Below are 20932 nucleotides of genomic sequence, written 5' to 3'. Positions count from 1 at the left end.
ATGAAAAGGCACACCTACCACTCACGAGAAAAAAAATGAGCCATCAACCATCAAAATCGGTCCAGTGGTTTAGGCTGTAGAGCGGTCAACGTCAAAGAACAGGATGAACCAACTTGGTTTTGGCGAGTTTATTTTTACGGAGTGCGGCTGCGGATGCCCTTCCGCTACTCCAACCACGTCAAGACAATAATATGAAAAGCAACCCAATATAATTCTGGTTGAAAAAACAATAGAATAGGTAGGTAAAGGTAAAGGAACGGAAAGAGCAAAAAAGGCAAATGTAAAAATTGTAATGTAAACAGCAAAATGTTCAAACTTTCAAATTTCAAAAAGTTCGAATTTTTAATCGAATTTCTTTCATTTCAAAAATGTTGCACTACAAAATCCATACTTTCATGCCCCAACACACACACGCAATCCGTTTTCTTCCATCATTTGTAGTTGTCCCCCTACAACTATCTGAAAACGGCTACTTTCCCTGTCGTGTATAATATCTCTAGTAGCGCGGTCAAACTTTCTTGACTTGGTTTCAGACTATGATCTTGAGTGGTAAGTTCTAACAACAACTTCTCTGTTTGCTTTTTCAGTTACCGTTATTGTAAAAACAAGCCATACCCAAAATCCCGTTTCTGTCGGGGTGTGCCAGATCCCAAGATCAGAATCTTCGATCTGGGCAAGAAGAAGGCCAAAGTAGAGGACTTCCCATTGTGTGTCCATTTGGTAAGTTGTGTGCTGGGAGCTGGTGAAATGATCCTTTATTTGGGCAAACTTGTAAAGATGATTTAAACAGTAGAGGTCAACATAGGGGCATGGTTGGTCCAGTGAAAATTACCAGAAATATATTAACTTGATTGCAATATTTTAATGGTTAATGAGTCACTTTTCAAGTCTCTGGTGTTGACTGATGAGTTGATGACTTAATGAAGAAGAATTGTTTCTTGTCTGTGGAAAGAATCTAATGTAGCAGTTTTTTCATGGGACCAAACTTTGAATGTTAAGGTGAAAAAACTGATTTACTGAAATCTTTTACTATTGATTAATTATTTTCTCTTTTAATCAACTTGGACATTTTTCCTTCACAGGTTTCTGATGAGTACGAGCAGCTGTCCTCTGAGGCTCTTGAAGCTGGCCGTATTTGCTGTAACAAATATCTGGTCAAGAACTGCGGTAAAGATCAGTTCCACATTCGTATGAGACTTCACCCGTTCCATGTGATCCGCATCAACAAAATGTTGTCATGTGCTGGAGCTGATAGGTAGGTTATTTAGTTTAGGGGTTTAAATGGAAACAAAGGTGAAACTTCTGATTTATTTACTTCTTTAACAGGATAGTATGGATTCAGATTTTATCTAAAAAAAAAGAAATCTATGTTCTCACCATTTTGTTAATTCGACCTTCAACAAAATGTTGTCATGTGCTGGAGCTGATAGGTAGGTTATTTAGTTTAGGGGTTTAAATGGAAACAAAGGTGAAACTTCTGATTTGTTTACTTCTTTAACAGGATTGTATGGATTCAGTTCTGTCTAAAAAAAAATCTTTGTTCTCACCATTTTGTTAATTTGACCACAATAATAGTATTTTTGTGGGCAAACAAACTACTCTGGTTGGATGTTGGGATTTAATAAAGCTTCTATTGAAGAAGAAGAACAACAACAATAAATTGTGAGGAGATTTGATTGTTAGGCGAAAGGCGAAGTAACTTTGGACGAAGTTCCTCCTTTTCTACTGGATTCTCGTAAGAATTTTCCTCAGACACCGATACAATTGGTTGATTTTTCGTAAGGGATGTGAGGATTCCTTGGATAAAATTGGTCGACTGATGAGGAGATTTGATGGTTTAGCGGACAGCGAAGTACCTAACCGCTAACGTCATCGGACGTGGTTAGCTCTTCCTTTTCTCTGAAATATAATTATTTTCTACCTAGTAAATATCGAATTATACACGAATTATTTAATTTGAATTTAAACTGTTGGAAAAAACTTTGTTTTCTGAAATTTGAAGTTTCTAATTTATATGGGGTGAACAGAAGCGTCCTCAACGGAGCTTTGACCATAGTACCGACCCTCCCAGAAAATCAAGAAATTGAGCTGAGTATTTTTTCTGTGATGGTCGATGGTCCCGGCGAGGGTTAATGGTCTATGGTCGCCGTTATGGCAATTGCGGTCACCTAGGTGAAGCTAGCTAGCTTCTAGCTTTGAGAGTTCGAAAAAAAAAGAAGAAACTCTTACATCTCCATTAAAAAAGCAACTAAATTTTTCTCTAAAATCTCTGGTGATTGTCTTTATTGAGTTACCCTGTATAAGTAGGTACCTACCCAATTGGGTAGGTAGGTAGGTATGTTTTGACGTAAATATTTCTACTCGAAAGATCACGGAATTAAAGATTTTAAATTAGGTATTCACTTTTAATTTCGAAGAAAAAATACCCAAAGTCACTATTAAATCATGAATATTTGAACAAAAGTATTAAATGAAGGGTGAGCTCCGTTTTCCGTGTTTTTTTTTTAAAAAAGTTCGACAATATACTTTTTCAAGAAGTTTGAAAAAAATTACGATGGTCAACTTTTTAATTTGTAGGAAGAAAGTTTGATAAGTACCTAGTTCTTAATAAGGTGAAGTAGTTATTATTATAAAAAGGTATTATTAAGTCATTATAAAAGTTTTAAGGGTACCCTACCCTTCGATTTGGGGACGATAAAACCGAGACGGGTTAAAAAAAAAAACTCCCTTGGAAAAAAGGCTTCACATTTTCGGAATAATCCGCCCGTTCAGAGTCCAGCATATTTTCACCTCCGTGAGTTAGTTCGTAAAAAATCCACACCACTGAATCAGCGCTAGAATCGATCAAAATATAAACTAACCCCCTCTTCTCCCTCCTTTCTTAAGTGAAAAGCTGTGACATCTCCTGCCGTGTAAGTAATTTTTTTTTTTTTTTTTCAGGGGATGGTTGGTTGAGTCAATAACTATTTGTAAAGGTTGTGTTTTAATTTGAGTTTCAATTTATTTGTGATAGGTGGTCCGATGCTAGTGGCATTTCTAATTTCTCAACTAACTTTTTTCCCTCTTACTTTCAGATTCGAGCTGGATGGATGCAATGTGAAGTACCGTGCAGAACACGGACCTCTGGCTGCATGGAAGAAGGTGCAGGAGGAGTTGGCTGGAGTTTAAGCTGAGCATACAGACGGGGAGCGTGTTGCACCACACGTAAAATCAGAGTGCCGGATATGATAGCACAGTACTCTCTCTTCCCTTGAAGTGTGGGGAAGATTATGCTCTTCCCCAGACTTGCACAATTCTTTCCCTGTATTAGGAGACAATTTCTCTGTTTTTTGTAAGATTGTTTTCTGATTTTCAAAGTATATCACAAAAATCCTCTAAAGAAGTGTGTAGTGGCTTAAAGGCATTTAATCTCATTCCACATGCCTTATTTAAACTCTTGGCTAAGACCTAAAAGTCTTGTTTTACCTGGCTAGATAGACCACATTTTTTCCCCTTCTTTTGTCTTTTTTTTCTTCAAGTGAAGAGAGAGTAATGTGCTTTTTGTTATTGTTCCCCCTATCATCTTACGGATATCTTTTTATTATGTGAAAATATAAGTTTGTATTAAGAAAAGGAAAAGTTATGTTCTTTTTTTATTTTTATTCATATTTATAAAGTTCGCCCAGGAGCAGGGAATCGAATCCGCGACCTAGAGCTTACAAGGTACTAGCTGGGCGGACGCGGTTCCAATCTACATACCCTGTTGGTCAGATTTTTTTTTTTTTTAGAAAATGCCATCTTTTGTCCAACATACTATTCGAATCATTGACAAGGTCATTCAAGGAGGTCAGAAAGCGCTGGAGTGGTAGAATCGGTGAAAAGTGGTGCTGAAAAGAAAAAGTGCATCGTCCAAACTGGGCTTTTTCTGCTAGCGAACAGTCGAACACATAAAGCGGGAAATTTTGAAATTTCAAATTTTGATTTTGATTGATTTGCGTTTTGGTTTGCTGGTGGGTGGTTGTTTTTTCTGAAAAGTTTTTTGAAATTAATAGGTAGGTATTTTGTTTACTAGCCCTTGTGTCGTTCTAACAACTTCTAACTTGTGTGCAGTACCAAATTAGAGTTCCAGAGATTGTCACCTCGAATTCTGGTAAGTACAGCTCATTGTTTGATTACACCGATTCTATGTTTTCTGAGAAGTGAAGTTGGTTCATGTGTTGGTGTGACTCACAATTCTTGTTCTGTCAGTAAAAAAGCTGTTGTTAAATCCCAAAGCAGGGTTCCTAATGTTCCTATGGCACTGTAAATGATGTAACACATTAGGCTGGCTCACATATTAATCACAAATCCCGTGTGAACAACAGTGTTGTTCAGTGGCGTAGCGTCCATGTAGGGCGTGTATGGCGGCCATACACTCAAAATTGACTCAAATACCCTTAAATAGGTACGTCAGACTCCAAAAATTGGGGTCAAGGGGGCCGCTGGTCCCCCCAAGAGGACCCCTTCCCCGACCTTCGAGCTTAGTTTTTCTCCTGTACTGTAGGCCAACCTTTGAAAATTTGGAGCATCCACCCCCCCTCCCCCCTTAGAGTTTGGATACACTTGACTTTAGACCACGCTACGCCACTGGTGTTGTTTGTGTTGTGTTCTACATGGAATGCTCCCAGGGCAGTCTGTAACTCCCTACAGAGTACACCCCTAGGTGGTGGATAGGGTGACTCTAGGATAACCACTCAGCCACACAACTGGGGGAACTACACAGTATACACTAATCACCTCTGAATTTGTTGCAGACTGAGAAAATCATTTATATTAAAATGAATAATACCGATGTAAACACTGACATTGTGCAAATGGATATTGTGCTAATTGGTGATGCACCTGTAGTAATCCCGCCACTAGCAGATGGATCTGGAGTAAGCCAGCCACTAGCAGATGGAGGAGCTCCTTCCGAGGAAGCAACACCAGTAGTGGAGGCATTGTTGTCTACACCACAGGCAGAGAATGGCGGAGTTAGCGAGGGAGACACCACTGGGTCCACTCCCAGCCTCCAACATGTTGCATCCAGTATCAATCGGATGCACATGGACAGGCCCAAGATTTCTGGGGCCCAGAGGCGAAAGAGACAGGCACAGAGGGCACTGGAGCGCGGGGAGCCTATTCCCGCCCGAAAACGTTCTAAAAACAAGGAGTCTGGGGGCAGATCTGTGCCACCAACGCCCAACACCTTTGATAACTCAAGGACAAGATTGCAATCACAATTCACACCTTCAACTGGGGACTATGTCCCTGAGAAGAAGACTTGCTGGTCTGGAGATGGGGTCAGCACTGCGGGTAGTGAGGGCCCTGAGGCCCCGGCTATCAGTAGCATAGTCTCATCTAGTCAGCCTCAAAATATCACCAAAATGGTTGTGGTTCCGTGTGCTTTTCCAAAGGAGAAAATGGTGGAGAGTTGTGCGACAATGATAAAGACCTTTATCTTTAGAGAGGTGATCAAAACACCGAGGGGAAATCCTTTGCCCACGTTTGTAAAGAACAGTTTTGAAAAGGGTGCTCTCATCCTGATTTGCCGAGATGATTTTACCCGGCTTTGGCTAGTGAACAAAGTGAGGGAGGTCCCTTTAGTGTTGGGGATTCATTTGAAAGTAGGCCTGTACAGGGATCTCATCCCTGAATACAAAGGAATATTTATAGTGTCTAAGGACATCATCGATACAGTCGGTAGCGAAGACCCTAAAGAGATCATTTCTCTGGTGGGGATTCAAAACCCAAAGCTGAATGCTGAAAACATTGGCATAATTGGGGATTCATTTGAAAGTAGGCCTGTACAGGGATCTCATCCCTGAATACAAAGGAATATTTATAGTGTCTAAGGACATCATCGATATAGTCGGTAGCGAAGACCCCAAAGAGATCATTTCTCTGGTGGGGATTCAAAACCCAAATCTGAATGCTGAAAACATTGGCATAATCAACATCCATAAAGACTTCAGGGGGCTGAAATTCATAGTCTCCCTTGATGAAGAATCCATGATGGGGGTCCGAGAGTCGGGATATAAAATAAGTCTGTGTCTTGAGATGATCCCCATCATTGTACCGGAGGAGAGGCGGGCCACCAAATCCTATGTTAGTGGTCCAAATAAACCTCAACAATTGTAAGGCAGCAACTGGTAGGTAGGTAGAAAATAATTGTATTCATTTGAGAAATAATTACAAGGGGTTGGCAACATTTACATACATATACATAGTTATAACATTAAATATTTTGAAAAGCAGAAAATACCGGAGGAGAGGCGGGCCACCAAATCCTATGTTAGTGGTCCAAATAAACCTCAACAATTGTAAGGCAGCAACTGGTAGGTAGGTAGGTAGGTAGAAAATAATTGTATTCATTTGAGAAATAATTACAAGGGATTGGCAACATTTACATACATATACATAGTTATAACATTAAATATTTTGAAAAGCAGAAATGTGAATACTTATTTAGTTAACTATAATTCCATTAATAATAATGACTTTTATCTTTGTTTTCAATACCTATTACTTTTCTTACAATATACAATAAAAGTTTCAGAAAAATGTACTTAGGTATTAACTGGAAAAAAAACTACTGAATACATCATGTACCTACCTAAAATACAATTACATTTTTCGTTTCTTTTTCAAGTACTTGTAGGTACCTCCTACTCTGTATTGTTTTGTACAAAGCTTATGGTACCTGAGATCAGTCAATGTGATTTCTCAATATTTAGCCTTAAGATACCATGTTTTACTTACAGTATATTACACGATGCGCATTTCGATCATTGGATCATCAGGTGGGTAGGTATGTCAATATTTCGCGAAAACACTAACGAAAAACACGTAAATCACCGATTTACGTGTAAGTTACCGATTTACGTGTTTTTCGTTAGTGTTTTCGTGAAATATTGACATACCCACCTGATGATGATCCAATGATCGAAATGCGCATCGTGTAATATACTGTAAGTAAAACATGGTATCTTAAGGCTAAATATTGAGAAATCACATTGACCTCCTACTCGTTTCTAAGAAATGCCCTTATCTTTAATGCTCCTAGAATATAAAAATATAAATTGTTAATATCCATTTGAGATGGATTGCGAACAACATCCTCCACAGAAGACCGACCCTCAGCAAGCCACTTTTCCAAATAAATAGATGCCCTTATCTTTAATGCTCCTAGAATATAAAAATATAAATTGTTAATATCCATTTGAGATGGATTCCGAACAACATCCTCCACAGAAGACCGACCCTCAGCAAGCCACTTTTCCAAATAAATAGATTTCCGAGATCGGAGCTCCAATTGTATGCCATTCTGTTAATATAAAAGTTCACCTTTGAGTTTTGAGCTAACCTAATTTGAGCAACCACCCTGGTTCTATCTATTGGTCCCATTAGTGAAAGATAACTCGAAGTCTTTGGTTTCATCTCTTCAATTCCTGGATTTGGTTTAAGTTCTTCATACAAAGTACAATAGGATGAACTCTGAAGTCTACGATAATCCTGTTCTACCACTTGAATCTCATCCTATCCAATATTTCCCCTGTCCTATCTTTCAATAGCTCATGAAAGTTTAACGCCAAGATACACGTACTCGCTGCTCACTTGTAATGGTTTGTTATTTACAGGAATGTGTCTGAATCAGCCAGCCTTCCACCGCGCCGGAACACAACTATGTTTGATTTCGACTCGTTGACAGTCATTTTGTTCTCTTCGCAATATAAGGATAGAATATTGAGTTTTCGTTGCATATCTACTTTACTGATAGCAAAAATGATGAGATCATCGCAATAAAGGAGAAGTGGAATATCGGTTGAACTAGAATATGCTGATGCCCTCCGCTCCCTTTTTTCTGAAAGCCTGCAACATTTTTTTTTTTATTTTAAGAGGTTTGACAGAGGGAACTGTAACTGCTATGGTCTTATCGTCCCGAAATCGAAGAGATTTTTTTTTTTTTTTAGAGGGAACTGTAACTGCTATGGTCTTATCGTCCCGAAATCAAGAGAGAAGGAATTTTTTTAAAGAGGTTTAACAGAGGGAACTGTAACTGCTATGGTCTTATCGTCCCGAAATCGAAGAGAGAAGGAAGAGAGGGATAGGAGAAAGCCAGCCGTTCCGAGAACGAACATTATCCCATCAGGATAAAATCCGCCCCGGGCGGGAATCGAACCATTTTAAAGAGGTTTGACAGAGGGAACTGTAACTGCTATGGTCTTATCGTCCCGAAATCGAAGAGAGAAGGAAGCCAGGTGGGAGAAAGCCAGTCGTTCCGAGAACGAACATTATCCCATCAGGATAAAATCCGCCCCGGGCGGGAATCGAACCCGCGGTCCCGCGGCCTAGCGCTTACAAGGCAGACGCACTACCAACTAAGCTAACTAGGACAATGTAAGAATTTCCTGCAATCTGATTGGTTCCTTCATTTTGCGTTGATGACTCATTGCTGTCACATTGATCTGGATGAACTATAGCAGGCTTGTCCAACCCGCGGGTTTCAAATTTATAAAAAAAATATCCCAGTTTACCTTACAAATTTCATAGTTAGTTTCTAACTCTAGGCTAACTAGGCTGGCAAAGCCTGCAACATTGACCTGGCCCTAATACAAGAACCCTACTTTGTGGGGGGCAGAGTAACGGGGCTAGGTACCACCACAGAGTGTGGGTCATGACCACGCTTCTGAAAACCCCAGAACATTTATTCTGGAGAGTTTTTGCGGCCCGCCAACTCTCTACCTTGGTCTCTTGCGGCCCTCGGGTGCCCTAAGGTTGGACAACCCTGAACTATAGTGTGACTTTTTACTTTTTTCACACCCTATCACTATAAAGAACATGGATGCGGTTGAACCCGTAATAGCTATTTTCAACACATCTGGTTACCTACCCGAAGTTTACCTTTCGTTTGTAGGTTCCAACAACAGAAGTGGCTAGGTCAAAAATGGAATAGATTGGAAAGGCAATACCCCATACCCCTATGAATTCATTATTGAAAGCACTGATAAGCTAGGGCGCACATTGAGCTGCGTTACACAGTCAGGCAGCACAGCCACACAGTGCAGTTTAGGAAAATTGGAACTGTGTGACACAGTTTATAGCGCACATTGATGAGCAGTCTCTCAGTACGAGGATAGCTTTCTAGGTGTTGGTACCTGTTACCTACGTATGTCTGTTAATACAGATGAACGAAAGAAACAAATTCCAAGTTTTAACTCAATGGTCTTGCATTTAATTTGTTTCTATCAATGGTCTTGTATTTAATTTGTTTCTATGTATGTTTGTTTCACCATAAATCCCGAATGGTTACAGGTTACTCCAATTTTGTTCAAATCTGGCAAACATGTTCATCTCATAAAGGAAATTAGCTCATTGAATTTTGCACCATTTCGGGGCAAATTCTTTTTTAAATATTATGTTGAGCTCTGAATCTGATTCAGATGACGAGTTTTTGTTCCTCTCCAATCTCATCCCAGATCTGTTGCTTGTATGCTAACTAGGCTGGCAAAGCCTGCAACATTGACCTGGCCCTAATACAAGAACCCTACTTTGTGGGGGGCAGAGTAACGGGGCTAGGTAACACCACAGAGTGTGGGTCATGACCACGCCTCTGAAAACCCCAGAACATGTATTCTGGAGATAACTGAGATCATGTATCTTACAATGTCGGGGGCTTTTGCTCCTGAGATCTACCTAACAACAGTTGAAAACCCCTTATTCTGGAGATAACTGAGATCATGTATCTTACAATGTCGGGGGCTTTTGCTCCTGAGATCTACCTAACAACAGTTGAAAACCCTATCAAAAGGACACGCTTTGAAGGAGGCTGTCGTCTCCTCGACATGTTTCCTTGAGGGGTGACCCTCTTTTGAGTTTGCCCAGTTGGTGGAGTTTTCCGAGCTCCAAAACCTCGGGCTCCTGCCGGGCGTCTAACGCCCACTATGATTGAGTTTTTGCGGCCCGCCAACTCTCTACCTTGGTCTCTTGCGGCCCTCGGGTGCCCTAAGGTTGGACAACCCTGGTGTAAGGCATGCACTCGGAAAGTTTCTTAGCCAAATTCAAGTGAAAGTTTAAAAGTGATCACCCTAGGACTGAGAGGCTGAAAAACACCGACCCTGTCTGAACATGAGCGTCTAACGCCCACTATGAAAGCTGGTTGTCAACAGATACAAATCTAAGAGGTAAGTCCTTACTTTTCATAACGTCTGCAGGTATGACTCATGACGGAGATCACAAATGTGTGGCCTGCATTAGTGTTGCAATGCTGTGAGAATGCTCCTTAATTCCCTTATTGTTTAGGTTTAGGTTTTAGGAGAACAATAACTCACAATTTAATTATTTAGGTATTCAGAGAGTTTTTAATCATACTTGTGAGTTTATAACAAAATGATATCAATAGTTCACCAATATAGGTTTACTGTTGAAAAAAGGGTGCTGTAAGGCCAGAAAGGTTGGGGATAGCGTCTAACGCCCACTATGAAAGCTGGTTGTCAACAGATACAAATCTAAGAGGTAAGTCCTTACTTTTCATAACGTCTGCAGGTATGATGACGGAGATCACAAATGTGTGGCCTGCATTAGTGTTTCAATGCTGTGAGAATGCTCCTTAATTCCCTTATTGTTTAGGTTTAGGAGAACAATGACTCACAATTTAATTATTTAGGTATTCAGAGAGGTTTTAATCATACTTGTGGGTTTATATCAAAATGATATCAATAGTTCACCAATAGGTTTACTGTTGAAAAAAGGGTGCTGTAAGGCCAGAAAGGTTGGGGATCACTATTTTAAATAAATCATTGTTTAGGTCACTACAAACTTGATGTTTAGGTCCATGTCCAGTCACCCCCTTCAAGTTTTTCACATTAATTTTTGGACTTCCTATACCTAAGTATATTTATGTTTGTCAAGTACTGATTCATTGATAAAGTATGCTCTCTAATGAAGATTATTAAGAGTTTCTTATCTGTTGTAATCAAATCAGGACAGTTATTTTTACTTTCAATGATGTAAGTAGGCACCTTTTTCCACACCAAAACAACATCTAACACAAATCAACGGAAGCTGACAAACAACATGAAAATTATGCCTTTCAGAAGGAAAATATTGAAATTCGCCAAGTTAAGGGTATTTATTTGATTGAACTCTCGGATTTTTTTTTCTATTGGTTGTTTGTTTCATGCCATAAAGTTAATAATCATCCCATTTATTTTGAATTTACATTATTTTTTTTATCATTTTTTTTTTCATTGGTTGTTTGATTTACAAATTAAATTAATTAAAAAAAAAAAATTGTAGGATTTTTTTTTCCACATTAGAGTAGTCTTCTGAAGTGTTTGCTTTGTTTTACATACCATACATTTTCATATTTATTTACCTAACAAATGCCTCTTTCTTTGTTCCATGTGTTATTCTCTACACAGTTTTCCGCTTGGTTGTCCTTGAAGCAAGTGGGGGAGGAACATATTTGTCGATTGTGCGTGCTTGAGTGGTATTCTTGCTGGGCTTCAGAGGCGGGAAATCCTGTGAATTATAGGTTGTCCCCATTTCTTCTCCAAGATTTTCCAACGCACTGAACGCATTTCTTGTTCTGATGGCCAATGTAACATGCACAGGTGGAACCAGCTGAGACGCCTCAGGGAAACAGAGGTTACCAGTACTCATGAGCTCCTTGATCCTTTTTTGCCTTTCAAATTCAGGGCAGGACTTGCTGTTTGCATTGTGGTTTCCTTTGCAGTTGATACACTTGATGGTTGTTGTGTCACATTGATGCTCATCTCCAGATGGTTGGAAACAAGATTTACACAACTTGACACTGCGACAATTCTTCGTGATATGGCCGAATTTATAACAGCTGAAGCATTGCATTGGACGTTGCATGTAGGGTTCACACTTGAGCTTCGTATACCAGAGGTAGATGAATGCAGGAAGGTCCTGACCCGAGAAATCTATTTTTATTGTTCTGCTTGGAATGTAGGAGACTTTCCCATCCATCAAACTTCGGCGGTTCAGTCTTCGTATGTTGAGGATCTTGTAGTTTCCGGTGTCTACATTATCCATGAACATCTTGTCATCAATATCCAAGTCAACGTCGCGGATAATGGCAGAACGTTGCATGTATACTGAGGGAATGAATGCATTGAATTCCTCTTGAACTTTCTTGTTCTCAATGATCTCATTCGCACACTTGGCTGTGCGACATACTACCAGGAATTTGTTTCTATTGAGTCTACGTATTTCAGTGATATCTCCACTTTTACTAGTGGTTTCTGAAAGAACTCGGGATAGATGAAGCGCTCTGATGTAGTTGCCATTTGATGCATTCGAACCCACTGTGGACTTGGATTGTATGATCAGCTTGTACCAATCAAACTTCATTTCAGCATTGTATAACAAAGGCGCGCGCTGTTTCTCCAGCACTGTTCCAGTGTCCGGAGTACCTGTATCCATCTGTGTCTGCATACTCATCAAGTCTGGCGGGTCTCCATCCCCACCACCCGTCGCGTCTCCCATGATAAAGCTAACGCATCAAACGATAGCTCAATCCCACCAGACCGTCTAACACCGCCGTTTGTAGTTTGTTTCAAAACGGAAATATTAACTGGCCAAAATCACGAAATATTTTCACGAGGGGAAACTTTTTGAAAAAACGTTCAAAAAAGCACCTTCCTGTAAAGCTAGGTGAAAACCGAAGTCACCAATGTATTAAACAGAAAAAAATAATTGTCTATGCAAAAAACGGCACTCTAAAACGATCTAGAACAATTGAAATTCTTACGTTAAACGAGAGCGAAAATTTTCTGCACTTCAGGTGAAAAGTAGGCGTTTCCAAAGTTTGAAACCCACAATTTTGTTCTGAAATTGGTGATTTTCTGATAAAGGCCATAGAATTAATTTCCATCCTTCCACGATCCACAATTAATGTACAGTTCTGAAGTAGGATCCTAACTTCCTGCTTCCTAAATCGATTTTTAACAAGTTTTGCCTCCGAATGTCCGACATAAGAGGATTTGGCTGAAGATTGAGTGATTTTTTGATTTGGATTTGGCCAATTGGGTGGGTTTTTAGTCCGTCCTTCCTTTATTATTACTAATAATAAAAGGTATAGTGGACGGACTATTGTATTACTGAAGATTGAATGCGTTTTGTATTGGATTTGAGTTCGTTTCGACTGAAAATTGATTGAGGTTGGAAGATGGTGAATGGTGTATGCTGCTGTACCAAATGTTCTACATCGAGACGAGAGAAGCACCAAATCGGTGACAATGGGTTCCAAGTGTTGTGTCTTAACTTGAAATTATTCCACGAGTTTTTGTAAGCAAATTGACACATAATTAGCCAGCCTTGTTAGCTTGATGATAGTGCCTTGTAAAAAGGTACCTTTACACTGGGGCAACCTAACCTAGCAACAGGCAACAGCGACCTGCGGCGGATTGCTTGTTGCTGGTTGCCTGTTGCTAGGGGACTCTAGGCAACCATGCCGCATGCGGCGTAGTCATAAGCGCTAGGTCGCGGGATCGATTCTTGCCCGGTCACGATATTTATCCTCAATAGGATAATGTTCGTTCTCAGAACGGCTATGGCTTTCTCTTATCCCGTCCTGCGATTTTTGGGAGTTGTGTTAGTTTGGGGTATCACATTAATTTTGCCACACCGAATGTGCTGCAGTTCTGCTTTTACAAAAATTGACTTTATTCTAAATCTAAGGCCAGCCACTCACCACTATCAGGTAGACCTGACAGGTACACCTGATCAGGTTCGTCTGTGAGGTCTATCTGATAGTGAGCGACTAGCTTAAAAGGTTAACGTGATTTTGGATTTTCCCCACAGAGACAGCACGGTGGATGTAGTGAGACATTCGGGCTTTTCCAAGTTTGAAGACAAAATCAAACAGCAAGGCGCCAAGAAGAACATCCTGAAAAACAAACTCAAAGATCTTCTCAAACCGAATGCTAAAGGTAGGAAAAGCTCCAAATTTTAGGCCGAAATTTTAAGTTTTTATTAAGGTTTGTCCACACAGAGTCGACCGGCCGTCGATCGACGAAGTGAATTCATGTTGTCGAGGCAGCGGGGATGGGTTAGTCGACTCTGTGTGGACACACCTTTACATTTTTGGGGGCCCCAACTATTCCCCCGGGGCCCCTAATTGCCCGGGCCTCCCGAGCCGGGGGGGCTGCGTGGTGGGATGTATGCCACTCCAGTGTTTTGCATCATTATGTGTCTAGCTCAATAAAACACCCCTTTAAGTTTGATGTCCTAACTTTTGAATATAATATAGACAGTGTCTCCAATTTTTGTTTACTTTTGTCATCAGCCCCCTCCATCATCGATTAGGAATTGGTTTTGTCAAGTTTTTCGGATTTTTTGGTTCTGTGATTTGGTTTTCTAAATAGTTGATTAGTTGTTGTCTGATATCACTTCAGTGAAGACGTGTAGAAGAGAGTTTTTGGTGCGGTTTTTTGAGATTCTGAAATACTGGTGCTCATATAGGCGATTTGACGTGATTTTTGGACTTTTTTGGGGGGGTGTTTCCTTTTTTCCGTAACTTTTTCTCCGATATTTAATCGATTTTTCACTTCTTTTTTTTTCGAGAGGGGAGTTTTAACTTTTTTCCAAAATTAATTCAAAAGATGGAAGAAGCTTGGGGTGGTTGTAAGACCGACTTGACCGTCATCAACAGTGGTTGGACTTTGTGTTTTGATCATCTGAAGAGGCCATGCGAAAAATTGTACAACGTTCGTAATGAAAACTACCTCTTGGATGGAAGTCAGACTTAGAAGAGTTTTAACATTTGACAAAATTACCTATTGCATCGGACCCGCCCGGAATTGATTTTGTCAAAAGTGATATTCAGTGATTTAAAGTGATTTTCAAAAGTAATCAGTGATTTTAACTGATCTTCTAAAGTGATCAGTGATTTTAAGTGATATTTTGTACAAACACCCCCCGTTTGAAGGTTTAAATTTTCAAGTGTTCAGACGAACAATTTGACTTTGGAAAGACATTTTGCTCTTGTGGATCCAAAATAAAATTGAATTAATTATCTAAAATATTTTTCAATCTTACATTATAAATAGTTTTTCTTTCGATATTATTTTAAATATTAATTTTGAGTTTTTCTTGATTTAAAATTATTTCGTGTTATTTAAATATTGACTCTCCATTTTTCGTTATTTTAACATCAATCTAATTACCTACTCAACCATTTTTTTTTATTAATTCTTTTTTTTTCATAGATAATTAAGTTACATTCCCTCTGTCAAACCTCTTAAAAAAAATATATATAAAAAAAAAGAAAGAGAAAAGGGTTTGCTAAACACACATTTTCCCAATGTCCCCCTCTCTGGGTGCAATAGTCCTACATACTGGACTCCGCACACAGGAATTTCGTCAGAAAAGCCACCATTTCAATTACATTAGTATTAGTATTTGTATGTAAATTTTGCATCATATTTTTGTAAATGAGCATGATAAATAAATTAAATAAAATTAAATAATGTAATGTCCCCCCTCCCACAGAGCTGCTGGAAATGGACTCGGTCAGCTTTAGCCCAGTCAACGCCGGTAAAAACTACACCGTTACCATTGGTGTTTCCCGTCAGGAAATTTTGACGTCCAAATTTCTGTCTTTGAAATTTCCCGGACAGACTTTGTCGGAAGGCATTCGGTCCTGTTTGGACGAACAGTCCTTATCAGCTTGACAGTGGTTCAAAAGTGCCCTTTAAAGGAGACTTTATCCGAATCTATCTCTATCATTCGGATTTACCCGGAAAAGACAGCAATCGGACAAACGTCCCTTCCCAAGAGGAAAGCCTAAACCGGAAAATTTTGGTAACTCAAAAGATCCCCTATCTTTTGTGACCAAAAAACGCATCAACCATGGGTACAATTTTTTCGTGAGAACCTGAGAAAGGTAAAATCCTGCAAAGGTGAAAATCAGAAAAATTGACCAGCAAGAATCCTCAGGAAAGAATCACCTGTAAATCCCTTAATTCATCTATTGCTGAGAGGTAGCTTTTGGATAGACAAAATCACGTGACAATCCTGTTATTGGACCATTTCGGGATAGATCTTCGAAGGACGAGAATCCCCCCCCCCAGGACAAGCACATCAAAATGGTCATTTGGACACTTGTTGGCCCAGGACACTTGTTGACCATTTGAGCGGCGATTAACCCGTTGGGAGACACTGGAGACGGCGAAGAATTTGAAGACGAAATTAACCCTTTATTGGGCGAAATTTTTCGGGAATTTTCCACGAGAACAGTTTGGTTTGGAAGTTTGGAGTCCGTGCGAACCGCATCTCCGATTGGAGGATCATTTGGATTGCGAAGTTACAAGACTTTCAGTGTAATACCAATAAATTGTCTTCTTTGATTTGCTGTTTCAAGACCGTCGAAGGAGAATTCTTTGATTTGCTGAAATTCCAAGACGACCAGCGAAGACATCTTTTGGTGAAGTTCAAAGACGTTCCTTCGGTGAAAATTCAAGACAAATCGTGGAGAAATTTTAGACAACTCTTTTGACTGGCGCAGCTGTTTCATTTTGACGTCACAATGGGCTTCAAGTTGCCCCAGACGAGTTTGCTGTTGCACTTGAAGGTACGGATGTTTCATCGAGTGATTAGCATCAAGCTGAGGAGGTTCGATCATTGCAGATTGAAACTGGCACTCCGGATTGGGTTTCAAGGTAATTGGGTCGCTTGTTTGTTGAAGGTTTAAAAATTGTTATACTTTTTTGTTTTTTCCTATATTCTATTAACCTACTTATTATATTCTATTCTGTTTTGGGGAGGATGAAAAGTCATAAAAAATGTGATGTGAATTTTTTTTTTTTTTTTTTTTTTTTTTTTTTTCCCTTTTTAATAAATGGTTTGTTTTTTTTTTTCTTCTTCTCTTATTTTCCTCCTCCAACTTTATTCTTCTTCTCTTGTCCTCTTTTCCTACTTCTACTTTCTCTTTTTTCCTTTTCTCTCCTTTCTATTTTTTTTTATTTTTTTTTTTTTTTTTTTTGATAGGACATAGGACGCTTTAATATGTTAGTTAATGTAAGTCAATCATCCGCTTTACTTCTTTTCTAGCATCTTCCTAAACACTGTTATTATTTATTTTTTTTTCTTCTCCTTTTTGGTTTCAGAAATTTCCGCCCCCGATCACCTGTCCGATCCGGCAACACTGGCTGAGTTGGAGCGTCTGCAGGCCGACATGGGCCCCGTGCTATCTGGCAACTCCGCATTGTCAGACGATGTACACGGCATCATTGCGAGCATCGTCGGGAAAATGTCACACGTGGTAAGTTTGTTTGTTTGTTTTCTTTTTTCTAGTTATAACAAATCTCAGTGGTGCAGTGGTTAACGCGTTGGACCTTGGCTCTGGAGGTTGGTGGTTCGAGTCCAAGTCCATAAAATTTATCTAGGTGTAATAATTGGGGAACGATATTTGTGACAAGCATATTTGAAGTAGGCTTAACACAATTTTAAAAAAAAAATAATATTATTATTATTATTTTTTTCAAGAGGTTTTATACAGGGAACTGCAACAAGGGAGGTCTTATTGGCCCTAAATGGATGAAAGTGAAGGGAGAGAAAATGGACAGGATCAGAGAAAGCCGCCAGCCTTTTCGAAAGTGAACCTTAGATATCTGTTCGAGAACGAACCTGGCCAGCCTAGTTAGCTTAGTTGGTAGTGCGTCTGCCTTGTAAGCGCTAGGCCGCGGGTTCGATTCCCGCCCGGGGCGGATTTTATCCTGATGGGATAATGTTCGTTCTCGGAACGGCTGGCTTTCTCCTATCCTGTCTTCCTTCTCTCTTCGATTTTCGGGACGATAAGACCATAGCAGTTACAGTTGTCCTCCCTCTGTCAAACCTCTTTAAAAAAAAAAGAAAAAAAAAAAAGCGAACCTAATTTGTTACTTACTGACTTTGCTCTTTCACCCAAAATGCCGTTAGATTGTTTTTCCAGTGCAGGCGACCTCGTTTCCCTTTCTCCGTCTGCCAATCTCTTGGAGGGTTTTCAGCGTCATGTAATATATAAGTCTGATGATTGGAGGGAGTGCTCCGAAACACAGTCGGCCTGTTGAACAAATATATTATAATAATCTTTCAAGTTCTGCAAAATACTACCTCGTGCCTCTTTGGCTCTCGTGCTGCGTCATCGAGGTTCTCGTTGTTAATCCGGGGACATGTCTCTACAAGAGCCTGGCTATCCTTTCAAGCCATACTAGCTTTCTAGTGTTCTTAAATTAAAGGTCCTTAGTGAACTTGTTTCCATTACCTAGATTAGCGCAGATAGATTACGCCCAGTCATGATTATTAGCAGGGGTAGAAATGCGGAACAGTCAATGTGTGGAGACCTAGTCAGACACTCATGCAGAATTCTATCAGAGTTGCGCAAGCGGATGGGAAAATACAAGTAGACGCGAGGTGAGAAGATGTGTTGTTGGTACCGAAATAGCAATCAAAATTTATATTTAGATCATGTCACACAATGGCCGGCATTTTTGGTCTTTATTGTAGGATATACAGCATTACTAAAGCGCTTCCTTTGCCAATGCATTTATCCAAGAATCTTTTTAGCACTGGTAAGCCCGGCCGACTATTCGCTATTCGAGAAAAATAGATGATTACAGTAGCTCGAATAAGTATTAAATTGACTACTCGATTGTCACAAGGCTGTGTGCACCCGGAACGCCAGGAGCGAAAAAACTTCGCCCGCCGGGAATCGAACCCGTGGCCACCCGGAGTGCAGCCCTAGTGTGATACCCCTCGGTCACGGAGGTTGCTACCTTCCTCTCAAAAGTACAATTAATAATTAACCCTTTTTGGTTCCAGCATGTGTCAGCTCAGGACCGCCGAGTCTTACTGGACTACGTCGGAAAAATACTCGATGATTTCTCTCTATCCTCTCCTCTTTCTGTCCGCCCGTTCACATTCGGCATGAAACGATCAGGACTTGGAAATCCAGGAGAGGATTCGACAACTCAAATGGGTTAACAGCCAACAATCATTTGGCATGCGCGCATTGAAGACAAGACGAACGCCACCGTGCGGACCTTGTGTATAAACTCGATGACAAAGTGAGTAGAACGAGTTGTACAAGTAACTAAAGAACATGTATGTGGTTTTGTACACAAGCTTATATGGTACTGAGATCCTAAATGGGTGAGAATTCCTTTAGCTTTAAACATATCATTTTCGTAAGGCGATAAAGATGGTATCCTAAGGCTTAAAAACATTAAGAAATCACATTTTACTACGGGGATGGGCATGCTACGACACAGACCATAGGGTCCAATGTAGCAGTTGTTTCCCAAAAAAAAAAAAAAGGCGGGTGAAACCTTTTTTTTAAAAAAAAAAAAAAAAAAAAAAAAAAACTTGAGAACTTGAAACTAAGAAGGCCCTATAATGAGAAATTTTCCCTATTTGTTGAATATGCCAAATTTTAACAAAATCAGACAAAGCAAGAAACTAATTTCTTTGTCAACAACCCACTTCTTCATAAAATTACCCCCATAAAGCCAAGTAGCCTGCAGCATGTGTTATCTCAGACGGTCTTTTAGTGATACGTTTAAATGGGTGCTTCCTTGCGTGTTACTGTCGTTGGCTCCTTAACAAGGTGTGGCCGAAGCGGTGAATCAATGTTGTCGAGGTAGTGTGGACGGTTCAGTCAACGGCCGGTCGACTGTGCGAACACACCTTTACATTTTCCTTTTATGTGTGTATTTTCTCAGGTTCAATCATCGCCCATAAAAAATATGTTCACTGGTCGAGTACCTTTTGTATTTTCCCAAAGAAGAAGAAAGAGAAGCCAGCCTAGTTAGCTTAGTTGGTAGTGCGTCTGCCTCGTAAGCGCTAGGCCGCGGGTTCGATTCCCGCCCGGGGCTGATTTTATCCTGATGGGATAATGTTCGTTCTCGGAACGGCTGGCTTTCTCCTATCCTGTCTTCCTTCTCTCTTCGATTTCGGGACGATAAGACCATAGCAGTTACAGTTCCCCCTGTCAAACCTCTAAAAAAAAAAAAGTTAAAAGCAACGTTGCGGGCGGTTAGTATATGGTTGGCTTGCAGACGGATGTTTGACCATCTGGACAATCCCATGCGGTTGGCTTTTTCCGACCGCACTCAGGCGGGGTGACTTTATTTCAAGAAGGCGGGTTTGCTTATCGCCGAATGATGGGTTAAAACCTTCGTCGCGATTAAAGGACTTAGGAGATAAACAGTGCCGTTACAGTTAAGCCTTGGAAAATCTTAAAAAAAACGAAATACCTACGTTTCCTTAATGGTGGGCAACTAGAAACCCTGAGCCATGCAAAATAAATAGAACAGGCCATGCAAGACAAAAAAAGAGAAAGAAATACATAAACCCCATGTGAATTACTAGAAGACATTCATGGGAAAAAAAATCAAATGGTAGGTAACTATTAAAAAAGAAAAAATCACTCAGTAACGGATGGAAAAAATGTATTAAAAATAGTTTTAAAAAATGGCCAGTGATCAGCATTTAAAAATCCTTATAATGTAGTTAGATTTTTTGGCATGCATTTTTTTTATTTCTTTTATTTTTTAAATTTTATTCTTAATGATATTTTGTTTCAAAGAGAAAAATTAGAAAGCACTATCAGTCGCGTAGCTGGCACAGTATGGAGCTAGGTGGGAAACCTTCCTTTACTTGGGCGTCGAAAAACTCATCGTCTTCATCCTCGGCGCCACTGATCACATCTGAATCTTCCGAGTCCCGCATCAGACTCTCCATACGCCAGGATGCGGCTTCGAAAACTCCGCACTGATGAGCGAGAGTGAAGTGTGGAGCGAGCCTTTGTGCCGGCACTCACCTCGGTGCTCCCCGCCGCCCCCCGGGCCTCCCGGGAGTTTTGGACAATGAGAGAGACAACCTGGGGTGAGAGATGATAAAATTTGGACCGGATTGCAATACTTTCTCC

At 40.1% G+C, this 20932-nt stretch overlaps 4 protein-coding genes across 12 annotated transcripts in view; 3 read left to right on the top strand and 1 right to left on the bottom strand.

The window, feature by feature from the left end:
* The window catches only part of LOC103508448 (60S ribosomal protein L10), a 14600-nt gene extending 11044 nt beyond the window's left edge, over nucleotides 1-3556 (top strand). For all 6 annotated transcript variants that reach the window (XM_008472993.3, XM_008472994.3, XM_026823058.1 and 3 more), the window contains exon 6: nucleotides 3075-3556. In XM_008472993.3, the coding sequence (XP_008471215.1) occupies nucleotides 3075-3168 (94 nt within the window). In that variant the 3' untranslated portion in view covers nucleotides 3169-3556. The remainder of the gene's footprint in view (nucleotides 1-3074) is intronic.
* A 406-nt stretch (nucleotides 3557-3962) lies between these two features.
* On the top strand, nucleotides 3963-6518 carry LOC103508453. Of its 4 annotated transcripts, XM_026823056.1 has the most exons (4): nucleotides 3963-4129; nucleotides 4773-5628; nucleotides 5801-6086; nucleotides 6273-6518. In XM_026823056.1, exons 2-4 carry the CDS (start codon nucleotides 4797-4799, stop codon nucleotides 6322-6324), a joined length of 1170 nt encoding a protein of 389 aa, XP_026678857.1. In that variant the 5' UTR covers nucleotides 3963-4129; nucleotides 4773-4796; the 3' UTR covers nucleotides 6325-6518. The 4 variants fall into 4 exon arrangements, with proteins under 4 accessions (XP_026678857.1, XP_026678855.1, XP_017299253.1 ...); XM_026823054.1 differs by lacking the exon at nucleotides 6273-6518 and having other exon boundaries at nucleotides 5801-6251; XM_017443764.2 differs by lacking the exon at nucleotides 6273-6518 and having other exon boundaries at nucleotides 4773-5661; nucleotides 5834-6251.
* Nucleotides 6519-11412: 4894 nt separating this feature from the next.
* On the bottom strand, nucleotides 11413-12796 carry LOC108252297. The gene has a single exon (XM_017443762.2). It carries the CDS (start codon nucleotides 12508-12510, stop codon nucleotides 11413-11415), a length of 1098 nt encoding a protein of 365 aa, XP_017299251.1. The 5' UTR covers nucleotides 12511-12796.
* Nucleotides 12797-13088: 292 nt separating this feature from the next.
* LOC103508451 (rab5 GDP/GTP exchange factor-like) overlaps nucleotides 13089-20932 on the top strand; it is a gene marked incomplete in the record, with an annotated part of 18501 nt that continues 10657 nt past the window's right edge. Inside the window, 3 exon segments of the mRNA XM_026823052.1 lie at nucleotides 13089-13311; nucleotides 13828-13955; nucleotides 17133-17287. Coding sequence (XP_026678853.1) covers nucleotides 13193-13311; nucleotides 13828-13955; nucleotides 17133-17287 — 402 coding nt within the window.

This window comes from Diaphorina citri, unplaced genomic scaffold (genome assembly GCF_000475195.1).
Source record: "Diaphorina citri unplaced genomic scaffold, Diaci psyllid genome assembly version 1.1 scaffold400, whole genome shotgun sequence".
Lineage (NCBI taxonomy): Eukaryota > Metazoa > Arthropoda > Insecta > Hemiptera > Psyllidae > Diaphorina > Diaphorina citri.
This window is presented reverse-complemented; position numbering and strand designations above follow the sequence as displayed.

What these genes read in the sequence shown, in the direction of transcription:
- LOC108252297 (XM_017443762.2), bottom strand. Translation starts at nt 12,510, where the DNA reads ATGGGAGACGCGACGGGTGGTGGGGATGGAGACCCGCCAGACTTGATG.
- LOC103508453 (XM_026823056.1), top strand. Translation starts at nt 4,797, where the DNA reads ATGAATAATACCGATGTAAACACTGACATTGTGCAAATGGATATTGTG. An exon ending in GGGGATTCATTTGAAAGTAG is followed by an intron (nt 5,629 to 5,800) that starts GCCTGTACAGGG and finishes ATTTGAAAGTAG; the next exon opens with GCCTGTACAGGGATCTCATC. An exon ending in ATCATTGTACCGGAGGAGAG is followed by an intron (nt 6,087 to 6,272) that starts GCGGGCCACCAA and finishes ACCGGAGGAGAG; the next exon opens with GCGGGCCACCAAATCCTATG.